This window comes from Tyto alba, unplaced genomic scaffold, assembly GCF_018691265.1.
Source record: "Tyto alba isolate M040663 unplaced genomic scaffold, T.alba_DEE_v4.0 Super-Scaffold_1, whole genome shotgun sequence".
Lineage (NCBI taxonomy): Eukaryota > Metazoa > Chordata > Aves > Strigiformes > Tytonidae > Tyto > Tyto alba.
The window spans coordinates 29008290-29030950 of NW_024881261.1; the positions used below are offsets into that span (position 1 = coordinate 29008290).

Genomic DNA, 22661 nt, shown 5'->3' on the forward strand with positions numbered 1-22661 from the left:
GATCCAGGAAGTGCCCAGCACTACTGCACCATTATAAAAAAATGTAATTATTAATTCCTTTACAGAAACCATTCTAGTCTCAATCTCAGACCAAATCATTTGTCTAGCAAAAAAATTTCTCTTCAGTGAACACCGAATCATACTCTCTTAATCATTCAAAGTGTAGCTGATATTTGGATTGGAATAAGTAACATCCTGCTTGCTCCATAGCCCTTGTAATTTTGACAGCAGTGAAACCCTTATCACTCTTCAGTTTAAAAACTGACTTTGTTTACCTCAAACCCTTGGTCAGTATCAATTTAAAAGATCACTTTATATAGCCCCTTGGATTCAAATTTCTGTATTGCTATACATTTATGTAAGAAACCATTAGAACTTACACTTTCTGCCTACATTCCTGAAAACAATAACCAATGCCTGTGAATGTACACTAGTGATCTGCTGTAGCATTGGCCCCTCTGTAATTATAATCAACACAGAATCATTCATTTCAAATACATTTTCTTGGTTTTCTGTTGTACTGAATTTATTTCACAGAATGAAAAGCACTGGTTGCACTTAAAAATGCAGAATTTACACATCAGATACACACTATGAGACATAGCTTTCTCTGGAGTAAACTGCCATCACCCCACTGACACAAAGATTGTATCCCAGCCTGAATAAATTACGCATTAACACCACCAAGAAAAACAGAATTTATAAAACAAAAATAGAAGACCAAAGAGTAACTTACTATGTTAATCCTAGTTAATGGGTAACATTCAAAAATTATATTAACTATTAAAGTAAAATAACGCCAGTGACAAGTGTTCATTCTTAAATGCAGACTTTTTCTCTATGGCAGCACAGAAAGACATGATGGGAATGGATGAAGCACCTCTGACAAAAACTCTTTCCATACACGTGAGAGTTTTCATTCCAATTCTACAAACAATCCTCCAGCAAAAGCAGATAAGATTGAACATTGTCTGTGCGTTCCATTCTCTCTTGCTTCTGGTTTTGTTCTTTCTTGGTTTTCAATGCCACTTAAGGACAGAAATTGTAGTGTGGGGACCAGTATTCTTGTTTTTAAAGTAACACTTATGCAGAAAGCAGAAACAAGCCTCTCACATAATCCTCTTATCCCTTATAAAAATAAAAAAAACCCACAAGCTCCTAAAATGCTGTAGATTGTAAGTAATTTGACATACACGAGTAACGAGCTTGCAGGCCCATTGTTTATTTTCCTTTTACAGTTCCTCTTTTTGGACTGACTTCTGCCTGGTTAAGTGCATTGGTCCTTAAGGCCTTTGGAGGGTCACCCTTCATGGAAATAGCCTCTCTGGTAATCGTATTCTAGAAATGCTGCACAGCTGCATTTCACATAACTTGTGTAAAACCTCCACTTTGAACTGCTTCCAGTTGTGGCTTTACTATCAAGGGCAACACATTTGCTCCATGGCCATGAAGCATCTCAGCATGTCCTCTTCTAGGACGTCTGTGACCAACTCTAAACCACTGTAGGGTTAGGTAATGTTTAATTTGGCTTTTCTTCCCAAACAATTTGACTCGTCAAATATTTGTAAAAAGGTAAGACAGTGCTCTACCATAATGTCTTTTTGGCACAGAACTTCTGCCTATTAAAAAAAAAAAAAAAAAAAGAGGATAATAATGATTCATATCAGCATTTATCCCCATTTCATTTTATTAATAATGACTCATCAATGTAACAGGCTTCCAAATTTTCTGTTAACTTTATTGCCATACTCAACAGCTTTGTGGTACTGAGCCCTATGAAAGTCAGTTTCTCTGCAAATCTCTTTATAATTTCTATGTTGCACAACATTGCATTAAGTATCTTTTGACTATACTCTATGACCTTTATTCAGAAGATACCTAATGGAAAAATCCTCTCAATCAGTATGACTCCTGTGCTTTGAAATGAAGCTAAAGACAGGAAAACCACAATATTATAACACTGTCCTCCTGTATTGCTCTAAGTATTTATTCATATTGACTATAACATCGATCCCAACCACTGGAATAGCAACGTGAATCCTTCTATTAACTGTAAGAGTTTCCATTTTTGGCAGCATCCCATGGTTTTGCTACTTTTACTCAGCAATTCTGCAAAACTATCCCCCTTCTACTTCATATAACACTTAACAGCTGTCAGAAGGCATAATTTTACTGCAGCCTTGAGAAAGCCCTGAAAATAATGAAGTGAACAAGACTTAACTGAGAAAAAGAATTTTATGAATGTTATTGATGCTGCTGATTCTCTAGACAGACATGACTGATAAATTGTCTTGATCCTAGACCTTTCATGACATTTGCATCAGACCATTTTATTTGCTCACCTTCTCCTCGCCTTATCTGCTTTTCCACTCTACTCCCCTTCCCTCATTTTTGTCTTGCTTATATCCTTTTGGTTAAAACACATTTCCTTTTTTTTTTTTTTAACTTTTACTTACTCCTTTCCACCTCCCTAGCTGTCTCTACCGATGTCCCATTTATGTTATAAACCACTGAGAACTGAGCCTACATGGATGAATGATATCTGTAGAAATAAGAAAATGAGCTTGAGCTAATAGCTTACAGATAAAACACTTCTAACTCACAGTAGAAAGGGACGGAAGAAAGTAGGTATCCCTAAGACCTGGTCATCCTCACTTCAGCTGCAGAAGAATCATGTTTTCATTGGAATCACTACAGGTTTACACTCATTCATACATACTGTTTCACCACTGTGGTAACTTTTAGGTGACTTGAGTGAAGAGGAAATAATATCAAGAACTCTGGAAAAACTTCCTGTATGACTGGCATCACTCATGGGAAAAACACTGCTTAAGTTATGTAATTTGTCTCTCTCACCACACCTTTCAAATGAGAAGGACAATGACTTGATTTGTAGAGAGCACACACTTCACAGCAACTTAGAACTACAATTTAATTACCGTTGAAGGACCCAAACATGCTTAACTTTTAAAATATACAGAAATACTTCATGCATACAAATAACACATAGGAAAGTGCTTCCCTAAATACTTCTGTTTTGTTCTCTCAACTTTATCATCAGGTAAGACTTCGTTTTACTAAAGTTAACTATTTAACAGGCTAACAGTTAAAGTTTCTTATATTGCTCTTTTATTCTCACTTTACAAAATCATGCAAGGTATTTGCTCCTAATTTACACCTGTGGAAGTAAAAGTTTTCCATGTGTTTACAAAAACAACTTTAATACTAGTTTCATTTGTGCTATCTACTAGGAGAAATTTATATAATACAAATTGTTAACAAATGGATTCTTCAATACAAATAGTGGGTTTTCAAGAAGTTACTGCAGTTCATCTTTTTTCCTATTGGAAATAAGCACTAAATTGTACAAGCCTCACAGGGATGTCTTTGAGGACTTTTTGGTTTGCAGCCTGTACATTTTGGTTTGGGGGGAGGTGGATGTTTTCTTTTTAAAGTTAACATAAGGAAGATTTGTTTAGCTGGGTTTATTTCTTTTGCATGATGAATGACAAACTTGGTCAGAGGAATAGAACCTGAACATCAGGAACTCAACACAGAATTCCCACCTGCTTCAGAACTCTTACCTCTATCTGTTATTACCTGAAAATGAGAGTGGCTCAAGGCCTCTTAGATGTGCAGGTGTAGAAGTTCACTGACCCATAAACATTCACAGTAAAATAAATATTGTGGGGCAGAAAAAAACATTGTGATTGTAGAAGGAAAGGAGGTAGTATTCCGAGATGGGTGTTTTATCACCCAGCATTTGATCTTTTGTATCACCTTTCTCCTTCTCTGGAGCATTGGACCTCCTGCAACCTCCGCATACTACCATATGCAATTCGGCTCTTTCATTCTTCAGTTTTCTCATAACTTTTTGAGTGAATACCATTTCTACTCACAGCAATTTCTTGGTGTGCATTCAATGTAACTTATTCCACAGTTACTTCAGCTTCAGAGAGATCCTCAGCTGTGTCTCCCATCTGCCTTCCCTTCCACTCCCTAAGAAGTCTCTCCAGGTTCTTCCATTACAAACATCAAAGGATATAATTAATTTTGCTCCTCTCCCATGTGCTTGTCCTCTTTGCATCTGTTTGACCTCAAATTCTCTATTCTGACACATCACTGAATCATGGAATGTTTGGTACTGGATGGTCTCTAGTCCAACACTCTTCTCAAAGCAGGACCAACTTGAACAGGTTGCTCATGGCCATGTCACAAAGTAACATGCGCCAGGGCTTTATACATGAAGTAGCAACTTTGAGTTGCTTCTTAAGAAATAATTAAAGCTACTTTGGGGGCTAAATTCTGCTTTCATTAAAGCTAGCCGTAGTCTTGGTATTCATTTCACTGAGAGCACTATTTCCTCAGAACTGGGACACTAGGCGGAATTGAATATAACTTAATTTTATGTTTATTCATTTATTAAAAGTTCTAGCTGTTTGTGTCTCAATCCCAAAGTCACTCCTCAAGGTTCTGTAAATGAAATACCTGTTTATATACACGGGGGCATTTTTAACACCCCATTGATAGACACCTCAGTTGCCTGCATAATAATGATAAACAAAAGAGTCTGTTTTCTAATCAGTCTTCATGAATTAGCATTGTCGTACCAGAAATGGTGGAAAAATAACAAGATTAGTTAAAGTTTAATGTTTCCCTCACACTGATTTTTTTTTTATTGCTTCATTTAAACAGCATTAAACCATACTGGTATACAATTAGTTCTGCCTCCAGTCTTTGGCAGTTTTTCCTGTTTACAATATAAGCTCTACAGAACAATGTACAAGCATTTGTTTGTGTTATGTCCTTACATGAAGCACTATTACAAGGGGATCACAAATTCTCTGGGTCTTCTATAAATGATGAAGGGGTAGATGAGAAAGGATAGAGCCCTACTCCATCTTTGCCTCATGCAGCAAAAAATTTTTTCAGTTTGCAAACATAACAGCGTATAACTTACAGATTCAGCATTTTGCTCATAAGCTATTATGCTAAATTTAATAAAGTAACCCATTCATTGTTAAAGTTATGCCTTGGACAAGAATGGAAAAGTCTTCAGATAGAAATGTTAACCTTACAGAAAGCCATTTATGTATATTCCCTGGATGTTTTTTCCAGTTGCTATGGTCAGTTGTTTGGCTAGGGAAAGACAGTCATTTGACATGTAACAAAGCACAACCCTTAATTTCAGTTGCGTGGGGTGGGACCACACAACAGATACACACACAGTCAGTTCCCTTCTGGGGGGAACAGTTGGGACTCCTTGCTGTTAATGACAGGTGTGATCAGCCGTCCAGACTAAACCCCGTTACAACCATAGATCTGTATCTCAAAACCAACTTGGCTAGGGAGCTCCAGCTGTCTGCCAGCCACTTCAGGTCTGTACAATCATCTGCTTTCACGTGTCTTGTGACATTATTATTGTATATATGTAAACCATTAGTATTTCCTCAGTATCTTAGAAAACTGACTGATGCATTTAAGCAGTCATTACCCAAGAGTTTTTGCTGCAGTGTTTCACTGATGTTTACAGTACAGGTGGTCTTTGGACTTTGAAACAAATATTGACTCTAGTACATGAAGTCAGGTTTCAGGAACCCATCTGCAAGAACAGTTGTGGAATTTGTAAGTTCTGGCTTCCTGACAGAGAACATTAGGTTAAATTCAGACACTTTTGACTTTTTCTAGATATATAAAGCCAGAAGAGACTTTTTTTTCTATGTAGTATATGACTGTAATTACTTTTCTGAAACATTTAGTAATCAACCACCATCATAAGTCTACCCTATATGCATAGTGTATGTGCAACAATAATCAGTATCTGCAGGATGTACCTCTTTTATGGTCACAATGACAATATTTACATACTTGAACTGCTTGATACAGGGAAACATATCTACTTACACACTCAGTACTAATCTAGTAAATAATGCATAGCAGAATTTTACATTCATTTTGCATGACTGAGAATGACTGAATGCTGTGAGCTCCAAATTTAGGCTTGTATGGCTATGTGGAGAAAAAGATACAACACACACCCAACAACTTCTTTAGTCATAATTCCTATCCATGGATTATTCACTACCTTTTCAGAAATGCTCCCACTGTCATTGCTACTGAGCTCAAATACACTACTGGTGCTCTGAGGGCTACAGGAAACTGCTAGCTAAATAATCTGATTGGTCACATCTTTCAGAAATCCCCCAACCTGACCTTGTTACCACAGCCAGGGAAGGTTGCCATTCAGGTAGCAATTTCACATACTTCACCTGGGCAAACATATTAGCAAACAGCAAACATCATTATCTTTCATCTATGTCTGAAAGATTTCACTGCAACTAGTCATTCAGCAATTTCAGATAAACAAGTCTGAAATAAAACACAGCCAAAAATATTCTTAGGTATCTGTCTAAACAGGGGACATTAGATAATGAATGAAAAGTATGTAGCATCAACCAGCACAATTATGTAAATGGTACTAGACAAAAATGCATACAGTAACCAAAACATTTCTGCAGATTCCCATTCATACATTGAATATGGAATAGAAAATGTCAATCTCACCAAAAGATCATCAGGCTTATAGGTAGAGTAGCAGTCTCACAGTTTCATTATGGTACTTTTTTTTTTTTTTTTCCACCTCAAGTCCTTTGCCCTGAAACAAACTAGAAGTCTCAGGATATTTTCCAGATTTGTAAATAAATAAATTTAGTTTCTTATGACGAGGCAAATAAGAGTCCAACATCTATTACTGTGTGCTACTGACGTTTTAAATAGCATTACAGAAATGCTGCCTTGCAAATTTTTGAATTAGTTTTGAAACTTTGTGTTCAAAAGAAACTCTGGGGAATGTCAGCAAAAACTCACAAGATGTGCAGTGCAGCATATCATTACATACCTCCCCCCCACCTTTGTTTTGGCTTTATTTTGGCTTTATTTTCCTAAAATTATTAAAATTATGCTAAGAACTGATTCATAACCAGCTAGAAAGAAACAATAAGGATAAGAGGTCTCTGCAAACATTTTTTTCGTACACATAAATATATGTATCTGTCCACATACTTTTTCTACAGAGTAAGGAAATTTTCCTATTACTTTATCTCTAAACAAGTATTTTGATATCACAGAGTGCTTGAAAGCACCTAATTGTGACAATACCTTGAAATGAGATACATGAAGTTGCATAGAACAATTAGGGTCTAAACTTTCAAGATGGTATTGTGGAGCTTTGTACAATTATTGTTATAAACTTTCATATATCCTGGGCTAGGTGTACAACTGAGTCATGTTTATACCATTGTTTTTCCAACAGAATGCATATTATGAGAGTGAAATGCAAGTAATATCCTTGTAAAAAGCAATTTTTTAAAAGTCACACGCAGGATTATCAAAGTTTATAAACAGAAGAAATATTATCTTTTAATGATGCTTCCAAAATGATTAGTAATACAGACATATGCACCTAGTGGTTTCTTATTCCCCATGTTCTTTGTGACTGCCAGTCTACTCACTCTCAGCTGGAAAATCAAGAACCACCAAAGAATGCTGAACCATCCTGGGCACTTCTGCTAGAAGTGTATGTGTAAAAACTTTGTCTTTTCTGCAAGGGGAAACTTTTACCCTTCTGCCAAATGGCACTAGGTCTAGCTAAGAACTAAAGTGGGATCTGTGAGGTGCAATGATCTCATTTTGACCCTTAGCAACAAGAACACTCAGCAAAGAGAAATGTCAGAACTAAGAATGCCGCATCTTACCTCTTGTATTGAAACATGCAAAAAGGACTAAAACAAACAAAGAAACCTCCTGAGTGTGATCTGGTGTCAGTGTTTGCAATGTGAATTAAGACCACGAAATTCAAAATTTGGTTCTTAAGGATCAAGATCAGTATTTTTTTCATTTCTGCAATAGAGTATTAAAGTTACGCTCATCACAAAAATCGCAGTACTCCAGGAAGTGGACCAGCAACACTAGGTCTTCTCAAGGAAGCAGATCCTGTTTTAGTCCTCTAAAGGGAAACTTAGGCCTGCAGCCCTACTAGGCAGGGAAGGAGGAGGACAGAGCTACCAACTACTCTCTTTACCATCCTAAACCCTAACCTACATGGATACATAGGCTACCCACAGGTAGCAGTTCCTAGTTAAACATGTGCAAGAGCTGCTCCTAGGGTATACCTCTTTCTTCTTCCACCCCAATATTTTCTCATCCCTTGGTTCTTTTTATTTTTCTCTCTTACAGTTTTTCCTACAAATGGATTTCAGGAGTGCCTTAATTTCCCAAATTCATACCAATCATTGATTCCATTTCCTAGGCAGAGCACTGCTTCCTGTTTCTGAGGTTGACAGCTTACAGGGTTGCTGCTACTGCTCCTGTCTTATGTTCACAATCCACATTCCTTATAATTAAACACCAGTGTTGCCTTTGGTCTTTCAACAGTTAGCTAAGAAGTAAACCAGAAAGAGAACAGAGCAGATCTGCCATAACTAAAAACTATCAACCATTTCTGTCAACTCTTAAAAGAGAAAGCATTTGACTCATACACATTAAAAGGTATAGACAGTGAAGTGAGAGAAGATCGCATCATCTGCTTTTGAAAATTAGTATTGACAGCCATCATAAATCAACTCCTCTAAGACATCCTCTTTTCTGTGTCTTTAGAAATCTTGGCTAATGAGAAAACTAATGGTAAGTCTACACCGCAGTTTATTATTAACCACTTCCCAGTTGCCACCAATGGCTTAGCATCTCAACAGCAACAGTTAGAAAACAAGGTATTTGGAGGTTTTGTGTGATCGGTTCTATTTTGTTAGCTCTCCACCTCTGCAGTACCATAAAATATGTCACTGGGATTCTGTAAGTCTTTAGAAGCAAGGTCAGCAAAGTGATTTCAATGTGTAATTATTTTTAAGACACATACAGATATTCCCACGCAGCTGGCATAAATGTTTTTACCAGGACTGAAGTGGGAGTCCTGCCAGTAAGTTCAGTAAGCACAGACCTGACCTCGTTAGAAACTACAATATTCTCTACACAGACAGAAAACCAGAATATAAAATTCATTTCCAGATTTTGAATTCACAAATATTTGAACCTATTCAAAGCTTCAAATTTATTTTTGCTTTTACAATGTTTATAACACTGAAATACTGTAAGCAATGATTTTTTTTTTTTTTTGCTTAATGCTAGGAATTTACTTATCCTAACAAACAAAGCAAAATACAGAATAGTCAATGGATCTTTTTTTAAAGGTTCATGGTCCTTTGGTTTAAAAGAAGTGTGAAAAAGAATCTTGGTGTACTGCTCCCAGCTTCATGAGCTTACCACACATACAAGTGGCAATTTTCTTGTAGTCACAGAATAGACAGACAGTTGTAGCTGCTAGAGGGATATTTGATGAGACCGCAACAAAAAAAAAGGGAAACCTGTCTTTACAGTACTCTGCTTTATGTCAAGTCAGGCTAAGTATATAAAAATATATAGGTCTGGCTGTATTCTCCTGATTTTTTGTTTCAAGCAAAGATTGGGCAGATTCTAAGACAGATTCATACATCACGTAACTATGCTGTTTCTAAGTGGTAGTTTAAAAAAAAAAAAAAGAGCTGGAAAAAGCCACATAAGGGTAAGGAGCATATAAGTTTGAGTTAACAGTGGCCTACATCTGAGCAGTGTTGAAAACATTTATTTTAAAGGTATTAGGAGACCAGTGTCTATAAAAATATGATCTATTGAGAAAAGAGAATAGTTAGTGTTTCAGAGGGATGACTGATCACAGTTCTTGAGAGAAGCCTGACTAAATTTTAAAATACAAACAAATACAATAACACTTAACACAAACCTAAGTGAGAAACAAAATAGTCATGCATTTTTTTCTATAGGCTCCACTTAGACAGACACATATGTCCACTGAAAAAATGTTGAAGAACAGCTGTCTCAGAACTTGACAGCAGCCCCAGCCCTAGAAATTTTCAGCTGTCAGTGCCTAAGGGTAACTTTTCAGTGCAGCTAGGTTTACAATGAAACAAACAACAGATCCTGTTTCCAGGGTTACAATTATCAGCTAAATAAATAGCATTTTTTGAACTTATCTACTAAACACATCAGCGGCAAAACCGCAATTGCTTAAGATAATAATGAACCAAATACAGGTGTGTCTGCATGCAGCCAGTCATTTCTGGAAGAAAGTGCATTCAGGAGGTGGAGTAGAAATGAAGCTGAATGATTGGAGAAGCCCAACACACTCCCAGGAATGTGACTTGAAACTGAGCAAAAGGGAGCTGCAGTGTCCCTTTGCTGCAATGGGAATGATTTATTATCTGAATGTTCCCTCTCCCTCACTCTCCCTGCAACAATTTATCTCTCTGTTTCTGCAGGATCCTCCCCTACATGTAGTTTGAGTCAATCAATTATCTTATGTTTTAATATTAAATATATGAAAAGTTTAATAAATAGGAGGTGGCTTCTCAGAGGTAGAACTCATGCTCATGTCAGTAGAGAACAAAATCATCTTATGATTTCAACAACACCTTTTTCAGCAACTTCAATGAGAACAAAATTGAGAACCTTGGAAGACTACTTCCTTAGTGCATCAAAAAAATGTTTTGCTTCAAATTTTTTTGGAAACAACAATCAGCTCTATTACAGAGCTGAAAATATGATTCAGTTCATTAAGAAAAACAGACTAACCAAGATGCTGATCAAGTTCAGACATACTTCCTCCTCCTACTCCAGAAAAAGCTAATTTTTTTACCTGGAATCTGCTAGACTACATCTAAATTATAGAAGATCCACTGATTAAAATAATTTATTTTGTCCAGAAAACAATTTGCTGAACTCAAACACCAATGGGTTCTTGCATCAAACTAAAATCAGTTATTTTTTGCACTTACTTTCCCAAGATAATGGAAAAAATTATCTTTTATAATAGTAACTTTTGTTGAGAACCATGAATGACTACATGCAGAAAGTACCAGAATCTCCTTGGAGAGTTTGTTAAAAGATTCATAAACCTTCTAAACACTCCTTAGAGCAGGTAAGATTACTTAGATAACTTTGGTATGATATTTCAAAATATCAATGTTTTTTTCTAAATCATACCCAAGCTTCACATCATTATTTAAAGTACATCGAAAATTTAAATTATGCCAGATGTAAAATAATGGAAAATAATTTTTATTTTAGTGAAGCATATATTTCTGTGTCTGTACAAAGATATCAATACAGCCTTTGTAATAGATAACAACTCAAAATAAGATTAATTGACAAGAAGCAAAAGATGACCTTCTCTACTTACTACATTACTTGACTGCCTGTGGATTTACTTTCAGGTGGTAATACAAACCTGCTTGGTATTACTAATAAAATGGTTTACTATAATCACTTTTTTTTTTTTTCCTACCTCCCCCTCAGTTTGTGTTCATATAGTCAAAAGACTAACCTAAGGAACCGGTCACCTCAATTTTTTTCAAAATGGCCATTGATTTTGGGTGCTCTACAACTAAAGGTGAAATGGAAGCACTCAGTATCTCCACGCAACCCCTAGTGAACATAATTTTTCATGACATAGTATCTTCTAGAGTAACTTATTTCAAATAAAAAATAGCAGTATAAGTGACAACAACTCTGATCTCTGATCTAAGTTAAACACTAATTTTGGGTTATGATGATGATTCTATAAAGTGCAGGTCGACAGGGAAAACCCACAGCATTTTAGTTGGATATACATCTGAGAGCCCTCAAATTCTGTGAATCAGTCTTCTGCTGCTTAAAAAATCTGCTACAATGTGACAGCTCAATTAAATGGCAAGTTCCTCTACCTTCCCCTTCTTCTAGTACTATTAGGCCACTAATACCTTTATAAATATTTATGCTTTTTCCATCATACAAATTGAAACAAATACTCAAATATAAAGCACAAAGACTACATGAGGGTTTATAATGGTAATGCCAGAAAACAAACAAAAGTGAAAAAACATCAAACAAATGTACTGGTAAGATATTTTAGAAAGTAGTTCAGTCCTTATCAGCAATTAACAAGTTTAGACTCTCTCTTCTAGCTGTACTCATTAGACAACACTGTTCTTTATCTAACCTAAGTACAGGAAAAACGTCACAGAAGTAAAGCAATTAATAGCTGACTTCAAATACGAGTCAACTATATTAGCAAAGTTCAGCGGAATTCAATTTTACATTTAATCCAGACTAATTCATCTGACTCTCATTACCATTTGAAAATTACTGGATAAAGCTTTGCTTACAAAAAGATAAGTTAGTTCCTTTAGACTAGGAAGGAAAATCATCCATCATAAGAAAGAGTACAGCCTATTCTGGTAAAAGATAACATTAAAACATGCTTGCTGCAACATGTATGTCTCCTTGTAAGAGAAAAGCTTCTCACATTGCAAAGCTGAGTTTCCATTTTTGTGAGCAGACTGATAGTTAATCTGATTCATTTTGTCCTATTCTGGGCTTCATATCTGTTTTCATCCTTACGCTTCACTATTGCTGGAATGAGAACAGCTGTGAATGGGCACGTTACTATCAGCACGTTCTTAGGAGGATCTGTACATGGGGTCTGATAGCAGCCTAAATAACTCTGCTCCTATTCTGAAGAAAGGAAAAACGACAGTTTCATTAATCTTCTGTCAGTATTTAGCATCTTATTTTCAGCAACATTTTCCATCAACTGCCTCTGAATTCAATCTTCTTCATTCCACAAAAACGTATTCAAAGAGAATGTAAGCTGTAGCTGAAGTTACATTAGGCAATTGCTTTTTTTTTTTTTCAGTATACAACTTCAGATTTTATGCAGAGGTTAAACCGTACTAATAGTTCTGAAATCACATCCAGTAACAATAAAATAGTACCTTCTCCTCTGTTCTCTTTCTGTTCCAGGCTCTAGCTTGCTATACTCCAAAGAAGGTTAAAGTTCAGGAGAACACACAGATGATTTTAAGCTGCCTTAATTTCCTTCCAGGCTTAGACACCCAAGCAGAAGTCATCTTTGTCATGAACTACATTTCCAAGTTACCTACAGGCTGCTTTGCACCTTTTAAGAAAGCACTGATCTAAGAACTGTTTATCCTCTGGTCCCATACCCAACGTAAGAATTCCTATAAAGCTGTAAGAGGCAATCAATGCACCAGGTCTAGGCACATCAAATCCTGAAAAAACAGAAATTCCTATAAAAAAAAAAAGTGAACAACTTACGTCTTCTGTACATAATATATCAGCAAATGAATAGGTAAATTGGAATCTACCATTTTCTTTTGACCCCTGCTAAGCAATTTTCTGATTAAAGTTTTGATCCAAAGGTTCAATTCCTCTCTAGAAAAAGAATGGGGAATACAAACCGCAGGATCAGAAAGAAGTCACAGTTAAAAATAAGCTAAAACAAAATGACAAACAAAAGTTGTAGCTTTCATGGGCAGTAACTGACAGAGCCACCAGTATGTTTATCTAGGACGCACTCTAGCGGACATACATATAACAAAATCAAAGACACAAATGTTACGAAAAGATAGAAAATGAAAGTCACATGTTGGAAGTACTAATTAGAGCTATTTACTAGTATGTTTTAAAATACTATCTTATAACTCGAGTGTATCTCCTAATTAAATATGAAGGCTGAAGGCTTAAGTTTTCATTGTCAACATGACTGGACATAAATGGTAAATGAACGCAAGCTACTTACCAATTTTTGAAAATTTTAATCTAAACAACAACATTCAGTTATACATACTGGACTTTTCTGACTATTTATACCTGGAAGGTGGCATTCTTCTCTCTTGATTTTAAGGATGTTCATTTAAGTCATGCCAGTTAACAGCATCCAAAAAGCAATATGGCAATAAAGAGGGCAACAGGATTTTTTTTAATAAACATACTTTGCTATTTTTAAGGGAAAAATAATATATTACTATACTGGAAATCAACAGTGCTTACCTTTTAAAAATTGATAGGATTATGCCTAGTATAAACTACATGAACAGAACAAGTTATTTAGAGCAGAAAAATACTTATTACATGGTTGACCGTTGCCTGTTGGGTATATAGATATTTTTAAGTTTGCCAAAGACAGCAAAACCCTTAAATCTAGATATAATATGAACAAATTAAAGTGAAATTATCCCAAAAATCTTTTTCATCCCCAAGCTGAAGAATGCAGCGAATGCACTAACTATGTACTGAATTTGTAATAAAAAGTATTTTCATTTTACAATATTGGCAATGACTTAATGTTAATTGTCCAACTAACCTGTATTATTAGAAGACACTGAGATGCAAAGGCACATTTTAGCCAAGAAGTGTAGGATTTCTTAATGCTGGTGTCTTTTCCATTTATAATGAACAGACATGGAACAATCTTAACAACCTAGACCAACATATCAGCGATTACAGAAATTTGTTCTTATGAAAACTAATGCAGTCTTTAAGGGTTATAAAACTTATTTATATAGATAAATATGAATCAAGCTAAATATTCCTCCAGATTTTTAAGAAGTGAAGCTTTGAAAGCTAATAATGGTATTTAGTAAAGACAACACAGATGTAATTTATTGAATTGCAAATTCAAGACAAATGCAGAAAAGATTATTTTAAGACTTGACTAATCAAAACTGATATGCAGACACTTGCAGCTCACCTAATAGCACACAATAACCAGAAAAGGTTATTATAAAGCATGGAGCAAGCATCTAGTATTACAAAAAGCACCTCGATTTCTAAGACAGACAAGATCTTTTATTATATCTGTCTGTGAAGTCACACAGAGTTCAATCTATCTCTTCCAGGTAAACTGGAAAAATCTTTTTGACTTGATTTTTGCACCTAGTTTGATGTGCAAAACTCTCCATATTCTGATCTTTAGAGCATTCCCTCTTTCTACCAGAAACCATTCAAATTCTTGGAAAATCCTTTTCCAATAATCTTTTATTCTGGTAATATTGATTTAAATTTTCATATTGTAGCCTCTACTCCAAAATAGGCTCGACACATTAATTATATCTGTAATTATTAATGTTACCATTCAAGAATCAACAGCTAAGAAGTAAAAAAAAATATTTACTGCTTTCATTTCAATTAGTTTTCTTCCTCCAAGTCAGCCATGCTAGCTACAATGATTTAATAACAAAAAGCAAGCATCACATGCCAGAATTAACAGACTTTATACAAACACCCAGAAAGCATGAAAACTGAAACAAAAGGTATGTAAATCAATTCTGTATAGAAAATACATAAATTAAGATATTACACTTCAGGATCAGCAAGTAATGAGTAGAAAATATATTTACTGCTTTCAGATCAGTTAGGAACTTTCTTGTTCTGCTTCTGCTGTGAGATCTGTTATGCTCTAAAAAAACAAAAAATGAAATTCTATCAGTTGCCAGCATTAACTGAACTTTATGAAAAATAAAAAAGAGGAAAAAAGAAAAAACCTACATGACAGACAATTCAGTATTCATTAATATAATTCTGTATTCTTCCATTCAGTAAAATACAACAAAGTTTATCACCAAACTTTTACTATAAATCCAGCGAGTCTGGATGAACTATGATGACTCAGAACAATACAGTTTCAATAGTACAAGTCTATGTATTTTAATTTTATTGATCTGTGCTTAATTTGTAGTTTAATTCAACAAACATATCACTGTAAAACCTGAAACAGCATCATCAATGGCCAATGTAATCCAGCTTTAAACAATCTTAGGCATGAAAACTTAGAAGATGGCACATATAAGAAGCAGGTAAATTTACACTCATTTCCACTTCCAGTTTTGCAATCACTTATTTAAGAACACATAAAATATGCCTGAAACCTCTAGAGTAGTTTTTAATATGTAATTATCAGAAAAATATAAAAATTGGGGCTATATGAGCTCTTGAGAACTCATCTGATTTACCTTAGTGAAAAAAACACCTGTGAAAACCTGACCCTAAAATGAGTTATAAATATGTTCATAAATACATTTAGAGAACCCTTGTAAAACAGACTGTTATTAAAGTAACCTTAAGCATAAAGCAGATTAATATTACAATATAAATACTGAGCTAGAATTACACTACTGATACCATAAATTGAGAAAATTATTAAGGCTAATAAAGGAAAAAGGCTTCTGATAATCTCGTCATTATCAAATGAGATTTAGTGTATCAAAATCGCAAGTCATACCACCTGGAATATTTTAACTGGAAAAAGTCAGACAGATACCAATATCTTTATGACCAGTGAATACTCATAAAGCTGAGTCATTTCACAGGATTTGGCATCATCTGTTAAATGTACTGCCACGCCTTACAATAAATGAAGGCTGATTCGGGTTCTCTCATTTCCCTGGACTGTCAAGTATAAAAGGAATTTTAATAAATAAATAAACAAAAAGCTGGGCATTGAAGATGTCTGAGGATCACGAGAGACATAGATGTAGTAGTGAAAGCAGCACATTCATGCTAGCACAGGGCTCAGATTCCCAGCAGGTCCTAGCCCTAGTGAGCACTGCGTGTCCTTAGCATTTGGTGTTCTATGTTAAATGTTTGCTCAGATATCTCTGTGGAAGAGTGCATTCTGCTGCACAAAATATGTATTTCGCACCAACCAGAAAAATATAAATAACTTCGATCACTCAAAAGTGAGTCATCTTTTGTGTTTTAGTACATGATGTATAAGACTATCTGTTCACATGGAAAAAGAAGGCTGCCTCCTTTCCGAGAATATTCATACTTTCATTTGTAACATACCTGAGTACAAAAGGACATTTAAAATCTTGAGCCAACACCACACAGTCTTTTAGAATGGCTTAGCTTAGAACAGGCTATGGGCAGTCTGGAGGTTGTGGCCAGAACACCATCCCTCGAAACCACAGGTGAGAACCAGCATAGTCTTGTCTGCAACAGTATTAACCTTTGATATGTCAGCACAGAAAAGCAAATCTGTAAGAATCAATCATTTATAATCTCCCTGTTCCTTATAAACACTTACCTCAAACTGTCCATTCTCATCTAGCTCCTCAACTCTGGTCAAATTAGGAGCTCCAGGTCTATCTGTAAGTTCAGCTATTGTCTTTTCATTTTCCTATGGTAACAAAAATCAGGTTTCAGTTAAAAGTATTCTATGTCATGAATAATTATCCATAGAGAATATTTCAGATGTGCTGAAATGACATTACATATTAAGAGAATACTTTGTGTGCGTGCTATGTAAGTGTTTTAGTATGTGAATATGGTCTATGTGAATATGCTTAAGACTATTTTTATCATTTTTTTAAAAAAAATCACAGAATTTTGGTTTAAATTTCTGCAGATTCATTTTTTCTGTCGCTTTCACACTGTCATCTTTCTACAACTACGTTCTATCACTATTGTAACAGAGTGCTCTAAAAACATACATATCTCTAAAATATGATGTAATCCATGTAAATTCAAGAGATATTCACATTTAGAAATTTTATTAAGATAAACATTATCAGTGTATGTTTTTATGGACATAGCATTAAGAGACCATACATTTACATGGACATGTGTATATGCACTCTTCTGTTAGTATAAATTTCTGTGTACCAGGAGGATCTCAGAATCAAGAGGTATCCCAATTCCAAATGACAGTGCCTTTTCCAGGTATAGCAAATTGACTTTGTGCTGACATACTATAAAATATTACTGTCTAGACATGCTTAAGTTATAATACTTTCTCATAAATACCATCAAGGAATGCGAAAGTATCAACTAAGCTGACCTCACACTAAATTTTTCAATAAATTTATGCTCCGTTCTGAATGTAAACTAAATAAACCTAATAGACCAAAATTCAAGTATAAAACCCAGACTGGAAACAATATGTTAGATGTCTTCCCCCCTCTTAACTTTTTTGGGTTTTTAATTATGGGTTAGCTCAATACCCATGGGCTTCTCCCTTATGTTTTGCATTTAGTGCCTGCATCTGGAAAAGACAGCTGATTAACAGTATTTTCAAACTGCTGACTAAGCTTTGGCTTAAACCTCTTGATCTTTCTGCTGCAACAGCATTTCCTCTTCTGCATCAGCATTCTGCAGTTCCAACTCCTGACGTTCTTGCTTCAACTCCTGACGTTCTTGCTTCAACTCCTGACGTTCTTGCTTCAACTCCTGACGTTCTTGCTTCAACTCCTGACGTTCTTGCTTCAACTCCTGACGTTCTTGCTCCAACTGACTCTGCAGACAGTTTAAGAAAGGACAAATTAGAAGGAAAAAAAGTCCACATTCATCTTCCCCACCTCATTGCTTACAATGTATTTCGTGATTGAAATCTTAAAACAAAAAAGGAAGCATAAAACATAACTGCAGTGTTAATAATATAAACCCCTTTCGGTATCATCCGACTCAACATTTTCATAGGGTTCAGACTCACATGGACAGAAAGGTTTTACTTCCAAAAGGAAGAAGAAACAGATGGCTGAAGTTAATGTACACACTTAAGATACTGTCTCGTTCCACATGCTCTTTATCTGTCTATAGTCATTACCTCCTATACTTTGGACTTTGCTTTTCGATACTTTGTATAGTATCTAGTAGACAGATAGACAAATTTGTATAGAATCAAAACTGAATAAAAGATTGGTAAGCAATGTCATTAACATTAATCATCTTCATCAGAAACCTTTAATATTTCCAATGGGAAACATCCAATACAAAGTGTTTATTCTTTGTGAGCCTAACTCCTACTGCAACAAAACTTCAAAAACTACATAATCTAAGTGTCCACATTCAACCACACTAGGGCCTAGAGAATACTGTTTGCTGTAGTATTTTGTGAGCAGTTACTAAAAATATGGTCATATTGTAGTAATTAGTTTTCACATTCCTTTTTGGGAGATATAATCAAAACATACCCGAGTACGTGACTATAGCCAAAACTGTGAGTTAGGTTAAAAATGTGTCTAATATAAGTATTGTTCAACAACTTTCCCTTAGTTTTCATTAAATAATTCACATAATTCTCTGTGAATTATCTCTGGACACAATCTCATATTCTTATTTACTATTCTAAATGACTCATGAAATCCGTAAGCACATAACTTTCGGTCTATGGATTTGTAAATTCCAAATTTTAAAAGTGCAAGTGAAATACAATGAATGCATTTTACACTAGAACTGTGCTTAACAAGATCAGCACAGACCTAAAATTACACCTTTGATTTTAGCATTATGAAAGTCAGCCATGTAAAAAAATCCAGTCAGATAACGCCAACATTACCGCAACAACACTGAAGCTGCTACACAGGTGGTCAAATTCACATGAATCCTTTATAAATAGCAGCTAGAAACACAGGTTTTATCTTTATCTCTCATATTTAAAGCCCATATAGCATAGGATTCAAATTGCTTTATGCCAACAGAATGCTCAGGTAGCTAAGAAAAGAAAAAGGCACCTCACTGTATCGGGCTATACATACTGCGCAAACGTGCATTCTTTGTTCATGGATTCCCACCCATTTTCAGGACTCTATACTTTCTATAGTTGTATATACATTCTCATTATCTTTTTTGGCATTACTGATCTTACACTGAAGTAGCTTGAGACAATGATCAGTTATTACTCGTAGGCCTCCTAGGAGGCCTGTCAAAAATTTTTGCAATGATTTCTAGCTTTGTTTCCTCTTGTTCATAATTAATTACAGAAGATAGTCTACTTATTTTAAGCTACTTCTCATGTAAGTCTTAAATTGGTTGCATTTTACCTTAGGCTACTTCATTGTTTTTTTTTTTTTTACAACAGTTTACCACATAATATGTGAGTTTTCCTTCCCATGTGCTGATTAATTATTTCAGTTAGTATTTAGAAAAGTGAGATTAAAATGCTTGTTTTATGCTACCTTCTATCAACATCATCATGCAGATATTAGAAGTATACAGAGAACTACAAGATTGTATAGCTTCATATACTATTAATATACTATTTATAATTATCTGTTATGAAATATTATTAACTTGACGTTGTTCTTCAAGTTTCTGCTGGATCATGAGCTCTTCTTCCTTCATTTTTCTTAACATTTCGAGTTCTGCCAGGGCCTCCTCCCGTTCTTGTTCCAGCTCACTCCTTTCCAACATTCTCTATTTCAGAGGTAACAAATAATCAATTAAAATAAACAGAGATTAAATAGCATCAATTATACTGTCATGAATTTTTTTGCCCAGGAGGGATCCACCTTTTTTTCTTCATCTAAGAGTCTTCTGTAATTGTAAATCCAATGTGCCAGATACTCTATTGGATCTGCTGGCTGATGCTCTACGACCTCTGCCAGTCCCTTTTTCAAGCAACTTCCCAGGCATCTCTTCAGATACTGAGACTCCATTCACATCTACTAACAACAGACAGACAGATATTAGCCATCAATGCCAGAATTAAATTAGGGTTTTTAAGAATTATTGCCTCAGGCACCAAATATTGAATATAACGTTACTCCTTTTATTAAGCTGGCAATGAATAGAAGAAAATTACTGAAATTTAATATTTGTTGAGTTCTTAAAAGCTCCAGTGATAGATCAGGATCAGTTATACTAAGCACTGCAGAAAACAAAACAAAACAAAAAAACCACAAAAAAACAAACAAACAAAAAAAACCCCAAACAAACAAACAAAACCCCAAACAAACAAACAAAACCCCAAACAAACAAACAAAACCCCAAACAAACAAACAAAACCCCAAACAAACAAACAAAACCCCAAACAAACAAACAAAACCCCAAACAAACAAACAAAACCCCAAACAAACAAACAAAACCCCAAACAAACAAACAAAACCCCAAACAAACAAACAAAACCCCAAACAAACAAACAAAACCCCAAACAAACAAACAAAACCCCAAACAAACAAACAAAACCCCAAACAAACAAACAAAACCCCAAACAAACAAACAAACAAAAAACCTTTACTGTTTAGGCACATATAATTTAGAAACTGTAGGGAAATATCCCGATAATTCTAGGTCAGCATAATGGCAAACCAACTCAAAACGACAACAGGACATCGAGAACTTCTATACAGATACCGGAGGAACAGCGAAGTACTGCTGTGAATGATTAAGGATAGATCTTGTCTTGAACGAACAAGGCTACCTTTAGGATATGTATGCAAGCCTAGGGCCTGCAGCAATCACTCTGCACAGTTAGGAAAGGCACAAATCTCCGTGCACACGCAAGTTTTTACCGGTCCCGTGCCAGTAAACAAGTAACACAGCCGAAAGCCGCTCCCTGCACAGCTGGGGCCCGCTGCGGTCGCGGGCGAGGGGGCCGAGTCCGGCACCGACCCCTTTCGCCGGGAACGGCGCCCGTCCAGCAGCGGCCCCCGCGGAACACGCCGCGCCGCGCCCCACGACCCCCGCGGGAGGCAGCCGGGGCACTCCGCACACGCCCTGGGTGAAATGCCGCGGACAGAAAACCGCTCTCACCCATCGCCTTCACATGGGCTCCCGCAGCGGCGGGCCAGCTGCCAGGGCCCTGAGAGCACTCAGAGACACCCATTGCCACCCGGAACCTCTGTCCACACCCTCTGCCCCCAGGCGCCATTTTAAGCACCGGCAGGGGCCTTTACCCCTCCCCTGAGCCGCTGGCTGGGCGGGCCCGTTCCTCAGCCCCGCTCCGGTGGGGCTCTTCGGCTTTCCTGGCGACCCTGTCGGCAGCCCGCCCTCCCTCCTTCCTTCCCTCCTCACCTCGCTCCCACCGACCGCCCCCGGCCCAGCGGCCAGCGGTCGCCCTCTACCACCCACGCCAGCGCCGCCACGGCCGCCACAGCGCCCTGCGCAGAGAGACGCGCCGGGTTGCTAAGCAACGCCGCTCGCGAGCGCCCCGCGGAGCCGGCGGGAGGCACGCCATTGGCGGGAGGCACGCCATTGGCGGGAGGGCCCGGTGGGCGGAGCCAGCTGCCACCGCTATCTCCGCCCCCCCCCGCCCCGGGGCGACCGCCGGTCCCGGGATGGCCACCGGTAGCCTCGTCCCTCCCGGCAGCCCCATCCCTGAGCCCAGGCGCGGGGATGACCCACCGGCCAGCGGCGGAGCGATGCCGCCGAAACGGGACGTCCGCCACCGCTCTGGGGGGCGGCGGCGGCGCAGTCGTCCTAGGGACGTTGTTGAAGGCGTTTAAGGCCATCGCTCCGCGAAGCGTTCCCTCGGAACGGGAGGGGTTGCTGCAAAAAAAAAAAAAAAAAAATAATGTGGAACATCTTCAGTCGGTCCTGGATGCCAACAACTGGCAACGAATAGATCCTTCCTGGTTAATTTAGGTGTTAAATCGGTGTGTGTGTATAAATATGTATGCGTATATAGGTAAGGAATAGAAAGCAATTTGGGGAATAGTATTGGAATTTTAGCATAAGGCACCTGAGGTTACTCCGAGTAAGAATTTTGTAGCCGAGTACAAGTTACCTTTTAAAATAAAGAGGTGGTTTCCCATGCTGCTTGAAGTTAGACTTCCAGCATTAAAGCAGAGTGATTTATTTTTATTTTTCTCCTCACCGACAAACTCCTTGGCTGACACTCGCCTGAAGCGCAGCCGGCTCTCTTCCTGCCTACAAATGATCGCAAGGGAAAGGGTTAATTCGGTGTCTGTTTTTCTGGAGCTTCGTCCCAGTGACGTAACCCTTGGTCTTCCGCGGGCAGAAGCGGAATCCTTTCCAGGACTAAGGGCTTCCGC

The 22661-nt window shown here is 37.0% G+C and overlaps 2 protein-coding genes across 7 annotated transcripts in view; both read right to left on the reverse strand.

The window, feature by feature from the left end:
* The window catches only part of MAT1A (methionine adenosyltransferase 1A), a 33534-nt gene extending 19167 nt beyond the window's left edge, over positions 1–14367 (reverse strand). The window contains exon 1 of the mRNA XM_042789934.1: positions 14252–14367. Coding sequence (XP_042645868.1) covers positions 14252–14288 — 37 coding nt within the window. The 5' untranslated portion in view covers positions 14289–14367. The remainder of the gene's footprint in view (positions 1–14251) is intronic.
* On the reverse strand, positions 509–22623 carry LOC104365787 (DPY30 domain-containing protein 1). 6 transcript variants are annotated; one of them, XM_032994134.2, is made up of 8 exons: positions 22394–22623; positions 22012–22155; positions 20178–20330; positions 19960–20082; positions 17992–18183; positions 16976–17068; positions 15288–15346; positions 509–1619 (listed from the first exon to the last, which is right to left on the reverse strand). In XM_032994134.2, exons 3-7 carry the CDS (start codon positions 20322–20324, stop codon positions 15302–15304), a joined length of 600 nt encoding a protein of 199 aa, XP_032850025.2. In that variant the 5' UTR covers positions 20325–20330; positions 22012–22155; positions 22394–22623; the 3' UTR covers positions 509–1619; positions 15288–15301. The 6 variants fall into 6 exon arrangements, with proteins under 6 accessions (XP_032850025.2, XP_032850022.2, XP_042646308.1 ...); XM_032994131.2 differs by lacking the exon at positions 509–1619 and having other exon boundaries at positions 14908–15346; positions 20178–20333; positions 22394–22620; XM_042790374.1 differs by lacking the exons at positions 509–1619; positions 22012–22155; positions 22394–22623 and adding an exon at positions 21682–21776 and having other exon boundaries at positions 14908–15346.
* Positions 22624–22661: the final 38 nt, after the last annotated feature.

Bases quoted from the DNA above. Each gene is read 5' to 3' on its own strand.
- LOC104365787 (XM_032994134.2), bottom strand. From the start codon at position 20,324: ATGGAGTCTCAGTATCTGAAGAGATGCCTGGGAAGTTGCTTGAAAAAG. The intron at 20,083-20,177 runs GTGGATCCCTCC...CCTCTGAAATAG, and splicing joins TCTTAGATGAAGAAAAAAAG to AGAATGTTGGAAAGGAGTGA. The intron at 18,184-19,959 runs GTTAATAATATT...AACTGTCTGCAG, and splicing joins AACTTGAAGAACAACGTCAA to AGTCAGTTGGAGCAAGAACG.